The following is a 14,964-nucleotide window of genomic DNA, read 5'->3' as shown; positions in this document are numbered from 1 at the left end:
TTCCCCACTTAGAAAAAACATTTAGGGGATTGGGGGGGAGCGGGCACCCATGTGCTCCTGCAGGACGAACTCTGGAAGCAGAACATGGGTGTTGGGAAGCTGCAGACGTGTGCTCACCTGACCATAGTCTGTCTGGAAGACCACGACGCCCTCTGCACAGGAATTGACAGTACTTGGAAAATGCTGGCCATTTTCTCTCAGCCAGACCCGTGTCCCCTGTAAACAAAACAAAGAGGGTTTAACTAGGAGTTTGGGTTGCGTCTCGTAGCAAATCACCACTCTCAAAAATCACTGACTATTACATTCCTGTAAGAAAAAAAAAAACAACAATTTTTTTAAAAACCAAATGTTTTTCTCAGACAAGAATGACTCTTCAGAAAGCGTCAGGCACAGCCTTCACTAGAGACAAGCGTGACTGAGTGTGTCCCACCAGAGAGCACGGAAAAGGGGGTGAGGAAATACCAGGCCCTATGTTGCTGACATGCAAGTGGTTTGTGCAGATGACCTTGTTTCACTCCCAAAGGCCCTTGAGACAGGCACTGTTACCACCGGCTTTACAGAGGGAGACCTGAAGGCCTAAAGACAGAGTAACTCACCCAGCACCACAAGACTGACAGAACTTGACCCCAGGCAGTTGGGTTCCAGAAACAAGTTTAACCAGGTCGCTACATCGCTCCACTCTGTCTTGAAAACTCATTGGGATCTGCTGGCTCCCCTCTTCCCAGCTCCAAGCCCCACGCGCATGCCCGCCTGAATGGCATTCGAACAGTCTGACTTCCTACTGGTACCAAATCCACGTGTCAAATCAACTCCCAAAGAGAAAGATGAAAGTTTTAGAAAAGATCAGAACCCAACACACTGGTGTGAAGTTTGCTAGGATTCCGCCAAACTACCCAACACACGCCAGTGGTCTGTAGCCCAAAACAGAAACGTCCAGATCCTATTGTTTTCACCTGGGGCCTATTTTTAGGCGCTGATTTTATTGCCATTTTTTATGTCCCCACTGGACAAATGAAACAAGCATATTATTTACCTTTCCAATGATGAACTTCCTCTTCCTTTATTTTCACAACATGAAAACCACTTGTTTCCAAGAACAAGTGATAAAAGTTTGAAGAAATCACTGGGTGTTCACTGGTCAAATTATAAAGAATTATCTGTGTGATGTATGCCCGTGTGATGGAATGTAACACTGAGCTTTAATTTCTCATCAAGTTATTTCTACTTTGCTCAATTTCATCAATCCCAACAAAAATGACACTATTAACAAGCACATCCTTACGATGCCGTGTGTTCATGTGGAAATACGATACCTAAGTTATCACTTGAAGTGGCACTTACAAGGAACTTTTTCTAGAACTTTCAACCTCCTTTTCTTGGCCTACTTAATTTGTTTTGATTTCAAATGTTCAGTGAAATATTTAAAATATATTGATTATAGTATATTCAACCTGCCATTTAAGGGGCGACCACTAGTCTCTCAACACAGAGTTGGCAGGGGATAAAGAAGTAAACTCATCACTTTATGGTTTTGGGTTTGTTTTTTTTTTTGTACAGGATTTTATTTTTTTTTTGAGAGAGAGCATTGGCAGGGGGGAGGGGAAGAGGGAGAGAAAGCATCTTAAGCAGGCTCCGCGCCCACTGTGTAGCCCAATGCGGGGCTCAATCTCACAACCCTGAGATCATGACCTGAGCCGAAATCAAGAGTAGGACGCTTAGCTGACTGAAACACCCGGGCACCCCCACTTTATGTTACTTTAAATTGTGTTTATCAATAGCAAAAATAGTTGCTAACTTCCAGTAATGGAGTGCCCATGATGTGTCACGGTCATGTGCTAAGAGACTCAAGGACACTGGATTTAATACTAACCCTCATAAGACAGGAATCTCGCCTCCAGGAGGAAACTGAAGCTCGGAGCCCAAGTCCTTGCTTGCCATCACACAGCTGGCGACTGAGCCATGTCTCACATCCCTCTGATTCCTATCTCCATGCTCGTTCTACATATCATACTATTTGTCTCCTTGAAGTAATTCATAAATGAATGAATCAATGAACAATTAGAATATAAAACACACAGGTCATTTTAAGTGGCCAGTTATCACATACACAACCATCTGTCCTCTTTTACTCTGCCAGGAGGGAAAATTTAAGAAGATACAAAAATCTGACTTGGGGCCCCTGGCTGGCTCAGTCAGCAGAGCAGGCGACACTTGATGTCGGGGTTGTAAGTTCGAGTCCCACCATGGGTGTAGAGATTACTTAAAAATTATTAAAAAAAAAATCTTTAAAACAAAATCTGACTTAAAAATTACTCCTTTTTTGCCAATGATGACCTTGTTTACACCAGCCAGGAACTAGAACTTTTGCTGTCACCACCCTTAGTCGGGCTCCCAAATCAACACTGAATCTGGTCAAAGTATTTGGGGCCAGCTCTCCTGTTCCCTGTGACTGGCTCTCCCAGCATGGCCTGTTATAACCCTACAGAAGCCCTCCCCATGGGCATTCCCTTTCTCCTTATTATGCAGGTTTCAGGTATTAACTCCGTACTTCAACCTTCCCTCCAAAGAGGGGTTGAAATCCTCCACGATCATATACAGCATCAAAAATGAACAGGAAGTATTTCTCTATAAATCCAGAAGCCTGCCTTTAATTTAAAGAACACACAGAACATCAAGAGGGATGAGGCCCCCTCTGCGGGAGTCAGTCCCGTGCTTCCGATGGGCAGTTCAGGCTGAGACACAGGTAACACCAAGAATTCCATTTCCAACTGCCTGTCAGTCCTGATTTATTCGCNATTTAAAGAACACACAGAACATCAAGAGGGGTGAGGCCCCCTCTGCGGGAGTCAGTCCCGTGCTTCCGATGGGCAGTTCAGGCTGAGACACAGGTAACACCAAGAATTCCATTTCCAACTGCCTGTCAGTCCTGATTTATTCGCAAACAGCTGCTTCCAAAAAGAACATTTACTTCTGCCATCCTCTAGGACTGTTCTCTCACATATCACTCCACACCAAAACTACATCATCTGTAATGATCTAGAAAAAGACTTCCAAGTGCCTGAACTATTTTTATTTATTTCAGTGATCTCTACACCCGATGTGGGGCTTGAAATGATAACCCTGAGATCAAGAGTGGCGTGCTCTACTGACTGAGCCAGCCAGGTTCCCCATTTCTATCCTCTTTTTAATATGCACATCAGAGACTGCAGCATATTAAAGCTCTGATAAATACCTACACACACACACACTCAAATGGGAACTTTCAAAGATCTAGAAGGTGAGAACTTTTACTCATCAGGTGAAATCATGAAATAATAATTCACAGTGGTCCTGTCTTCCAAATCCTAAGTCCAAAGCCTTGTTTGCTGTGACCATCACCTGCACTACTTTTATCAAAATTTCGTGTGTTTCCCATTTATTAAAATTATTTAGTAAGAATCAAATATTTTCTTACAAAACACTGATGAATTAATGTACGTCGTCACGAGGACTGACATAAACCTCCTGGCTTCCAGAAGCTACACAGCATGTTCTTTCACTTGAGTTCTGTTGTGCTGCTTTCTACCTTCTGTGAAGGTGCCATAAAGGCCTTTGTTGACACAGTCCGACATGATCAAACACAGGGTTCAACTTCCTCAGTCCAAAGGTCTTTTTCAATAGGTGTGAACAGCTGCTGATAAGCGAGTTCTAGGAAATCTGCCCGACTGCAAATCTCAAGCCTGTTGGCCAGCTCCACCAGGCCTACAGCCGCGTCTTCCACAAGTAGGAAGGGAAATGCATTCAAAACACTCCCTTTGGGTGCCTGGGTGGCTCAGGTGGTTGAGCAACTGCCTTTGGCTCAGGTCATGATCCTGGAGTCCTGGGATCGAGTCCCCATACTGGGCTCTCTGCTCGGCGAGAAGTCTGCTTCTCCCTCTCACCCTCCCCCCTCCCGTGTTCTCTCTTTCTCTCTCAAATAAAAATCTTTTTAAAAAACCCCAAACACTCCCTTTGTTCCTCAAAAAAGCTTAAACAGGAAATTTTCATGAAATCAGAGTTACAGAGTAAAACTGAAGTGGATATTTTTACGTAGATTGTTCTTGGTGGGTTCTGAGCCCCCAAACGCTCTACCTCCATTCTATTCGGTTAGAACACATATGCCCAGGTCCAGAAAAGAGACCACCCACAGGCCCTTGGAAATGAAGTCACAAGCAGACATTTACCAGACCATCCAAGTTTGCGTGGGGAAAAAAAATTTGCCCACCATATGCAAGCCATTATATTCTGTCATTGTTAATTAAATAGGGCTGATAATTCAACGCACAATACAGGCAACCTAGCATATGGAGAAAGCTCACAACTTGAGTTTAAAAACGTCTTTATAAGTTTGATCATAACATACACGCGTTATTAAAACTTGGGCAAGTTTTCATCCTAATCTCTGAGATGGATAAGTGTGAAATTTAACAGTTAAGAACTTTCCCGCACATAATCACCAGTAACATTTTTACCATACAAAGCCCTCACACAAAAGCTCCCATCTCCTTTGATCTGGAGCAGTCCTGTAAGATGGGATAGTATGACTTGCCTCCCTATCTCTAAAAATGAGGTTCACAGGGGTTCCACTTTCCATACCAACAAATGATTTCCTGGGTATAATAAAAAAATACAGACTATACTAAGTGTTAGGATGTAAAATGGTACACCCACCTTAGAACACAGTCTGGCAGTTTCTTAAACAGCTCAACACAATCTTACCATGGGTTCCCACAATTCAACTCCTAGAGATCTACCTCCACAAAAGAAATCTTTCAAAAAGTCCTGCATGCAAGGGCGCTGGGTGGCTCAGTTGGTTAAGCGCCTGCCTTCGGTTCAGGTCATGATCTCAGGGTCCTGGGATCGCCCCCTGTTCAGTGGGGAGTCTGCTTCTCCCTTTGGCCGCCACGCGCCCCCCCGCCCCGGTCATGTTGTCTCTAATAAATAAATAAAATCTTAAAAAAAAAAAAAAAGTCTTGCCTGCAAATATTTGGAGCTGCACCATTAACAGCAAAATACTAAAAATCATTCAAATGACCATTAATGGTATAGAGACACATAAAATGTAATAAATCCATACAATGGAACTCTTCCAAATCATTAAAAAAAAAAAAAGTTGATTTCCAAACCTACATACTTCTCGATTGTACACACACATTCTTAACCATCCTGTATTGGGAAAAACCCAATCATGTCTCTATAACTGGGCAACGAGAGATCAAGAAACATACACAGACGCACGCACTCATAAACAATCAGGGTACGGGCCGAGTGAAAACTGAAGATCTGTGTTGAATTCCAGTCCCTACTCTTCACTAATGTCAATGAGGGGCTGAGAGACCACACGGGAGACTTGCCCAAACTAATCCAAAGATGAGACTGTGGCAGATTGTATCATTGCCTCACGGTGCTTAATTATTAGCCCCTCACCCTGGAAGATAATCATAAATCCCCAGCCAACTGCTGACCTCCTCCCTGGGCAAGGAATTTTATCTGGCTCTTTCTCACCACCATGGCAACATGAAGCAGCCTGAAATTTTTACCTCCTGGCCCTTTCCACACAATGTTTGCTGATCCCTCCTTGAAGGTAAAGAAGATAAAATCACCAGCATAGATTTCAATCTACTTTTAAAAAGTACTGTGTTTCCCTTCTGATTTTAAAAATGATTTTCTCTTTTGAACTTTGAAAAAAAAAAATTAAGTTTAAAAATAAGGTAGGGAAACAACCCTAAAAAGAGATAATGATGATAGGCTTTAAATACCGTGCTGTGTGGCATGTTCTAATTACAGATTCACAGAAAAGAGAACATTCTTTACCCAAACACACAACCCAGCCTCAGACCCAGAACAGAGCACCAGACCTACTTTTCCTACTTGGCCTGTGTTAATAAGTACCGCGGTTTAGGATTCTCTAACCACCTACATGATAAAGTCACAATTTGTTTGGAAATGTGATTTTTTTTTTCTTAAAGACAAAAGGATCAAATAAGTCTGTAATGGCTACATTAACAGGGCTCTTTAAATCTGTAGTAGGGGTGCCTGGCTAGCCCAACTGGTAAAGCATGCAATGCTTGATCTCAGGGTCATGAGTTCAAGCCTCACGATGGATACAAAGCTCAGTTAAAAAAAAAAAAAAAAAAAGGAAGAAAAAGCATTAAAATTAATTAAATCCGTAATAAATTCAGCAACCAAAGGAAAGTTCTCCTCTTCTACACGGAATGACTTCTAACCTGGCATCATCTAAGACATCTAATACAGAAGGCTGTGGCAGGGTCTGGGGGACCCTGTCTGTTCCTGATCATACTGAATTCTAGAAACTGGACGTAGATAGTATATAGTATGAAGGATTTAAAGAGCACTTTTTCTCCATTTTTTTAATCGAGATATAATTGACAGGTAACATTATAATAGTGTCAGGTGTACATGACTCAACACTTGCACATATTGTGAAACGATCACCACAATAAGTCTAGCTAATATCCGTCAGCACCCACAGTTACGATGGTTTTTCTTGGTATGAGAACTTTTAAGATCTCTCTTAACAGCTTTCAAATATACAATATGGTATTAATAACTACGGTCACCGTGTGTATACTACATTCCCAGGACTTATTTATAACTGGAAGTTGGTACCTTTTGACCCCCTTTACCTACTTCTCCCATCTCCCCCCCCCACCCCGCGCAAACTACTGATCCGTTCTCTGTACAAGTTCTTTTTTGGGGGTGGGGGTGTAGGGAGGTTAGCTTGCACATATAAATGGGGTCTCTCCTGTTTTATAGTCCTTTTTTTTTCTGTTGGAAGTAGAATCACCTTTTCAACATATTTTTTAAAATTCTGATTATTCAAATCCACCTTAAAAGGCACCTGACTTTTACAACACACAAAATCCTAAAGCCGGTGTCTCAACCTGGTATTAGTGACATTTTGGTCGAGGAAATTATTTATTGGGGGTGAGGGGACAGTCTTAGTTGAGAACCACAAAGCTAGAGTGATACAAAGTCCTGCAGCCATAGCCAAATTAGAGTTTTCAAAACCACTCATTGTCAGCGACCTCGTTAATAGAAAGCAGACTCCATCGTTTAAGTTCTAGGAATTCCCGCAACTTCCCAGAGTAGGATCGGCCCAGGTACAGCATACTTGGGGCAGATCTAATTTCTAGGGACATTAAACCAGGTGCATAGAGAAGGAAGGGGGTGGCTATAGGATTCGAAGTGTTTGACAAACAAGGAGAAAGGTCAAGGAGGCAGACAGTTTGATGGTAGTGCGAGAGGGACTCTCTCCTTTTTCTCCCTCTGTCCAGTCTGTTTTGTTTTTAATGTGAATCAAAACAGACATTTCATGTTTTTACACAGATGACTGAACAGTACAGACAAAATCTGTCCACGATGCTCTTAGCCCTCAGAAGCTATTTCAACCCCCCTCTGCTCACAAACCCCAACACAAAACTTGTCAGAAGTTTGGAAATGGTGCACACAAGAATGGAGAGAGGGGCAGAAGCCCATGCACAAAGTGACTGTGAAAGCTGCGGCAGGACAACAAGCAGTGGGGACAAACGACTTCTGGCTGCGGACAGACCCCGCAGACTTTTTCCCCAGAAATGAATAGGGAAGGTGAAACCCAAGACTTCTCCCCTCCAGGGATGGCCACCCCTCAGGAGGGGCTGTGGAAACACAGGGAAGGGTCAGGGGACCACTGACTCCCAGCAACCCCACACCAGTGGGTGGTCTTTCCATCCCGTGGCCACACAGCATGCAGAGTGTGGGGCCCACAAGACTGAGTGATCTCAGACTCATTTCCTCACCTCGTGACGGCAGGGTGTTAGACCAGAGGCTGGCAATGATTTCTCAACAACTGTATCAGATTCCAAAGAGGAACACTTCAACCAGGCCCAGGGCTCCTTAGACTCCCAAGGGACCCTGGGTGGTTTTTAGGCTCAGGTCTCAAAGGATGCAGAATTCAGCTAGGTGCTGAGGCCAGAGTTCCACGCTGCACCAGCCGCAGAGGAGGGAAAGATTTAAAAAAAAAAAAAAAAAAAAAAAAAGGGGAAGTTCAAGAGAGAAACTGCAAGCCTACAAGCCTGTGATGATGGAAATGTGTGGCTCGAGGACCCCCAGTTTGTACCATCTTACTGTTGGTTGTGAAACAGTGATGCCTTTAGTTTTCTGTATAGGCAACCCCAGCAACTGTCCTAGGCCCATCAGGGCTGATGCCACCATTAGATTCCAGAGGAAAACGTGTTGCAGACATTCTGCTCCAGACTCACACACATTATCGCCCCCACCCTAAGACGATGCCAGAAGTGTTAGATAACTCCCCAGACAGGCCTCTAGAATCCTTGATGGTATTGAAATAGTATATATTTTTATTAAGAATGCATTCCAGCTATTTGCAGCTACAAGTGATTTTAGCTTTCAGCTAGGTCATCCTCATCCTCGCTAACATCATTTCCTGGCCTCGCCTATGGGCCTAAGGACGATTTACAAATCTATTTCCAGAGGTAGACATGTAGCGTCCCCAGCAACTCAAACACACCTAAAAACCAGTATGGCTGCAAACGGAGGCCTGTCTGCATTCATTATATAAAGTTCACAGACTATTCGTCCCATGTCTTGGGGTAACTCCTTGGGAAGTCATCCTCCCCTCCCCCACCGCTGCCCCCAAGAAGGATCGTGAGGCACTCACATTGTTCCCTGTTGTCCTGCCCAGAGGGTCAAACTCTATTACCACTCTCAGCTACTTCGAACAGCAGCTTCCATGCAGAGGAGGACATGAAAAGTGTATGAATGGTAGGAGGTAGAAAAAGAGAAGAAGAAGAAAGAAAACGAGAAAATGCATCACCAACCAGAAACTAATCTTTGCTCACTGTTCCCCAGGTAAAGATACAAAGACTCATTGGCATCTCCCCCTTCCTGATCCAAAAATCAAAACCAAACAAACTATGCTAGGTGGCGAGATGCCTAAATTATGACCACGTGATGCTGTAAAGGATTTCATGGCTATGGGGTCCAAATTGCCAAATGATTCAGTCCTGGTTTTATATTCTAATTTTTTTCTACCTTCTTCACAATTCCTTAAAACAGCTTTTTAGTTACTCTTGTAAACTACAGTGTCTAGAAATAATTCCAGAAAGAATTTAATACTGAAAGAAATGAGACATCCCCAAGCTGCTGAGATCATCTCAAACATCTCATACACTGAGAATCCAAGGAACGAAAATCAAACCAGCCCATCTATCAACCAATCATCACATAGCCAACACAGATGTGTTGAAAAGAGAACAAACTAGGGCTAAAGAATCAGTCAACACACCTAAAATTCATCCATCCATCCGTAAGTCACTTCACCCATAAGGTTACCCATCCACCCATCCACCCATCCACCAGCCCATTCCTCCCACAAATATCTTTTACACCCCCTATTTTGTACCAGGCATCATGAAAGATTCAACAGAATACAGAATTGTTACTGCTCTGAAGAGCTCACAATATATCCCAGATCAAGTACCCCTTTTCTAATATCTTCCCCATCCACTCTCTTCCAAAGGAAATAAGTATGTAACATAAGGAGACCAAGGCAAGAAAGACAAATGGGTAAATGGAAGAAAGGACACACAGATTTTATAAAATGAACAAAACTGTTCTGATGCTAAGAACTCTCAAAAACCAGTGAGAAACCCTCCCTTAAGGACCTTAAACCTGCAGTCCTTCCTTCTTTTTAGTGAGAACAGTAGGAATTAGAACAAAGGGGCAATAAAAGACCATCACGAGATGTTTGCACTCTTCAGGGAATATAATACCAGATACCCTTCACCTCTTATTTCCTGGAGTTATTGTTCTTTCCTATTCTTAACCAGAATAATTAAAAACAAAACAACAAACAAACAAACCTACAAATAAAAACTGATTGTAGCCAGAACAGGACTTCATTAAGATTATCTTATCTGTTTTTAGGAGAAAACAAAACACAAATTTACTTGGAATGGAAGTTTGCCATTACTTCCTAAAAATGAATGAACCAAGAACATAATAGGAAGTAAATAAACTTAAAACAGCTATTTCTCACTTCTGTGGCATACACACTAATTCCTTTGCAGAACTTTATTAAATTTCAAAAGCAGTGGATGTTTTTCATAATATCATACTTCCTGGATTAAAAGGTGCTTAAAAATAATCTTGTCTAATCAAAAAGACAGATTGCATGTTGGCAAGAATGTGGAGAAACCAGGACCCGCATACACTGTTGGTCAGAAGGTACGATGGCACAGCTGCTCTGGAACATGGTCCAGCAGTTCCTCAAAAGGGTAAACGTAACATCACCGTACGGCCCAGGAATTCCGTTCTTGGGTATCTACCCGAGAGAAATGAAAATATACGTCCACACGTCCACACCTTGTATATGAATGTTCATAGCAGCATTACTCACAGTAGCCCCAAAAGTGGAAATAACCCTCATAGTCCATCAACTGAGGAACAGATTTTCCTAAAATGCGGTACGTTCATACGATGGAATATTACTCAGTGATAAAAACGATGAAGACCTGATACACATTACAACATGGGTGAGACCCGAAGATGTTACGCTAAGTGGAAGAAGCCACAAAGGACCACGTATTGTCAGATTCCATTTCTATGAAACGTCCCAAAGGTAAACCCCACGGAGACAGAAAGCAGACTGATCGTTGCCTGAGGCTGGGTGTAGGCAGTGAGGACTGATAGGTGTAGGGCTCTTGTTGTTTTTCTTGTTTTTGTGTTTCTGGAGTGATGAAAATCTTCTAGAATCAGATAGTGATGGTTGTGCAGCCATTAGTCTAGACTAGTATTAATACGTACTAATATACGAGTACTAGTAATTAGTGAATATACAAAAAACCACTGAATTGCATACTTCAAAAGGGTGGATTTTAGGATATGTGAATTACATCGCAAATAACAAAAGAGGCGAGGCAGACAGACCAAGAAAGAGACACTCACCTCTGACTTCATTCCCTCCCTGGATCCTCTATTGCACAGGCCATCGTCATCCCTGACCTCCCTTATCCATACATCAAGAAAGCCCTCTTTTCCGTTTACACTGCTTTTCATGGAGTCTCCATGGTTCACAAGCAAAGATGTATCAGTTATTATTTTTGTAACACACAAATGTCATGACTTTCAGAAGACATCCAGAAAGCAATTCACTCATCAAGAAACTTATGCAAATGACCACAGCTGGTTTTTGTATGCTTTCCCTAGAACCCCAAAACCATAGTTATTTCAGTGCATTGACTATTTGATGCAGGATAGGATTTACGTCCTTTGTATTACAGAAGGCAGTAATGGGTTAGTTTTAGGCCGTTGAATCTCCAGCACCTAGAACAGGGCCGGACACCCTAGATGAGGGCTGAGAATTCACTCATTCATTCCCAATCCCAAACCCCGCCCCAGAGCTCTGCTCCACACGCAGTAAATGCACAGTAGAATCTGCAAGAACGGTGCTGCTCACAGAGAGAGGAGGGGCAGCCGGGGTTTCGGCAGGAGGTCTTAGAGACCGCCCCGGACACTTCCCTCGAAGGTGTGGACTCCTGCGTCAGTGACCTGAGGGCTCTCTGCACAAAACGACGGTCCACGTGGCTTGCCTGCTGTACCAGCACAAAGAGATCACATGGGATGGCATGAGCTGGCTCAGCCAAGCGCTCCAAAGCCGCAGGGCTCTCCAACACAGCGTGGCCTTGCCACTACCCCTACACCTGGGGTCTTGCTACAGGCACCTTCAGTCATGTCCAGATCGGCCATCAGTCACCCGCTGCTTTGACAGCTCTCCTCTGAATGCCTTGCTGGAGAACCTAAGAACGTACAGGCCCAGTTTCACCACCTGAACAAACCTTTTCTCCAAAACTGTGACTCTGGATGCTTTTCCCTTGGGAGGAATTTAAAAATAGTTTCTAAATACAAGCTACACCCACCAGGAACGTGGTGGGGGGTGGGAGGGGGCTGAAGAGGATGGAAAGAAACATTTCTTAATCCCATAAATGCCTGTATTTGTTCTATCGAGATTTTATCTAAATAAAAGGCATGAGGACGTGAGAGCCCCTTGAGTGTGACACACCAGACAGGCTGTGCAACGCAGTGGGGCTTGTGGTTTCTGCTGTTTTAAATATACTTTTAATTTCAGGCTACTTTCAGATTTTACAGAGAAGCCGCAAAGATAATAGGGGTCCCCATACATCCCTCACCCAAGGTCCCCCCGTTGCTGACCTCTCACATGGCGAGGGCACGTCTGTCACAGCTAAGGAACTTCAAATCAAGCTCCATACTTCACAATCCCACCAGTTTTCCCCTCATGTCCTTTTTCTGTCCCAGAATACCATCCAGAACATTCTAGCTAGTTGTCATGCTGCCTTAGGCTTTTCCCTGGTGTGTCACAGTCTCTCAGACATTCCTTGTTTAACAGCCTTGACAGTTTGGAGGCGCACAAGTCAGGTATTTTGTAGAATGCTCCTTGGCTGGGGGGTTTTCTCGTCGTTGGACTGGAGTGTAGTGGTTTCAAGTGATGACTCAGTCCGGGGGGTCAAACTGCTTGAATGGGAATCCTGGCTTCACTACAGCTTTGCCATGTGGCTTGGGACACATTCAACACCGTGGGTCTGCGTTTCCCCATCTACAGAAGAGACAGAAATACTACCTACCCCCAGGTATCTGTGAGGACTAAACTGGCTGAAAACGACGGTGCATGTGTCATCAGGAATCCCTCACGTAGAGAAGTGGCCTCTGACTGAGCGAGCAACAGAGATGCTGTGCCAGAGACACAGTCCAAAGATTAGCAACACACAAACCTTGCTTCCAGAGGCTTGCAGTCCAGGGGAGGACAAAGTTGAAATAGATGATTGAAGCTTGATGCCACAAGGACCCATCTGGGCATACACACGCAGGGCCTGCACCTGGGGTGTTGACAAAGGAAGCAGGCCTCACACAAGGGATGAACTGGACGGACTCCCCTTGGGCAGGTGGAAACCAAGCTGAAAGGTTAATTTTCTGCAAATCAGCCAAGTGCCAGTGTAGGCTAAGCTGCGATGTAAAGTGGCTTACCCGCTCTACTTAATCACCGTCCATAAACTATTAACAGCTCTGCACAACTGAACAAAGAAAGCATTCACCTTTGTCCGGTTCAAGGAAAAAAAAAAAAAGTCCTCAGACTCTCTCGACAGAGCTCTAGAAACCACGAAGGACTAAAACTGCCTCCCCACTTAGCAATAAAACCTAGGCCGAATTATATTGTTTTACAATGCAACAGACTCTTTTCCAACTATGTTCTTATAAAAACAAGAAACAAAACAGTACAGCGGCCAAGTCATTTTGAGGTATCAACTTCTAATCCCCTCTCCGTTCAAAAGACTCGGCCACTCAAAACTTGGATATTCTCAGGATCTCCTTGAGCAGAATCAACGGGCAGGCAGAAACAGGGGCCAGGGGCTGCGGTTAAGACCCCACTGGGGTGGATGAGGAGACTAAGCTGGGCCCGGGTGGGCTAACGTCTGGGGCCTGTGAAACAAATCTGTCCGGGTCCCCTCGGGGAAGGTAACACAGAGCTCCCAGTCCTGAAGCTAAAGGAAAGTTGCTCTCGGTTCCTCCTGGCTCCTTGTCAGCTTCTCTCCCACTCCTGGATGCCAGGTCGTGTCTAGACCAAAGTGGCCCTGGTCCAAAATGAAGGCCCTCTACTCCCCTTTCCATTCCCAGGCAGTCTCCTCCGACCAGAGCTAAGAACAGGCCCACCCCAGCAAAGGGGCTCCTTCCCCGCGGGAGACCAGAGGACATCTCCCAGGAATGGAGTCCAGCCCCCTCGGTGTTTCACTCCATCCTTCCCAAACCTCCGCAGCCACCATTTAAGCCCCTCTCCCCCAATTACCTCGCTCAGTAAAAAGCCTGACTCGGGCTGGAAGCAACGGCGTGCATGCAATTAAACCCCTCAATGGTGAACCCCCAGCCGAGCGGCTCCTCTTATAAAACAGAGCTGGACAGGAAGGAGGGTTAAGCAGGGTCACCAAGCCTCCCAGGCTGGCTCCCAGCCTCCCCCCTCCTGCAGTCCCCCTGGCTTGGCTGCTCTGCTCTGCAGAACCGAGCCCATTCTCCACTCCACCGGCTCATGAAGGCAGGCAGCGACAGGCAGGAGAGCAGCTCATGAGTGAGATGCCACAAACACCAGTGGCCAAGCAAACTTCCAATAAACTCTCACGAGACAGAAACCAGTGTAGAGGGGAGGTTCTCATCCCTGACTCTGCAGCACAATCAAACACCGGGGAGCTTGTAAGCCTGGACAGCACCCGGGGACTGGCTCCAGATGTGCACCACTGGAATCTCTGGAAGGCCCCACCAGGATTCCAGGCCCAGTGGGGGTGGGGAAGCACTCCTTCACTGTGCCAGTCCTTGCCGGGGTGAGGCCTTCCAGGTGCTTACCCAAACGAAAGAGGGCACCTTCCCTTCCCTCCTCGCTCCCCAATTTACCAATTCCATGATTCTCAAATCCGGTCTGAACTCCTTTGGTGCTCTCTTTGGAACCCCGTGCAAAGGAAAACATCAGCTTAGAAGAGCACTGGGTTTCAAACCACTAATCCAAAGAGCTGCCCCTAGAGGGGAAGCATTAGGTCCAAGCAAAGCCAGGCAGGAAGAGAAGGAAGGAAAGAAGGAAAGAAGGAAGTTAGTGAACGTAAGTTTCCTGTCCACAAATTGAACGCATTGCCCCTGAATAACTTACCACACAAGGCCGACCTACACCCCTGCAGGCATTACTTACTCAATCATTAACGCTCACTGCAACCCAAGTGTTTGTTTTCAAATTAGCTGAAAGTCATTTTTTTTTTTTTAAAACCGCTCACTCAGAAGTTCTTTTAGAAATCACCACAAAACCATACCTAGAACAGAGCTGGCTTGCTGAACATCCCCTACAAAAAAGTCCTTTATTAGCATTATTTAGGG

At 44.7% G+C, this 14,964-nt stretch overlaps 1 protein-coding gene across 1 annotated transcript in view; it reads right to left on the bottom strand.

The window, feature by feature from the left end:
- MYO10 (myosin X) overlaps positions 1-14,964 on the bottom strand; it is a 228,227-nt gene that overhangs the window by 184,683 nt on the left and 28,580 nt on the right. Inside the window, exon 2 of the mRNA XM_011231438.3 lies at positions 118-216. Coding sequence (XP_011229740.2) covers positions 118-216 — 99 coding nt within the window. The remainder of the gene's footprint in view (positions 1-117; positions 217-14,964) is intronic.

The sequence above is a fragment of the Ailuropoda melanoleuca genome, chromosome 3, assembly GCF_002007445.2.
Source record: "Ailuropoda melanoleuca isolate Jingjing chromosome 3, ASM200744v2, whole genome shotgun sequence".
NCBI lineage: Eukaryota > Metazoa > Chordata > Mammalia > Carnivora > Ursidae > Ailuropoda > Ailuropoda melanoleuca.
This window is presented reverse-complemented; position numbering and strand designations above follow the sequence as displayed.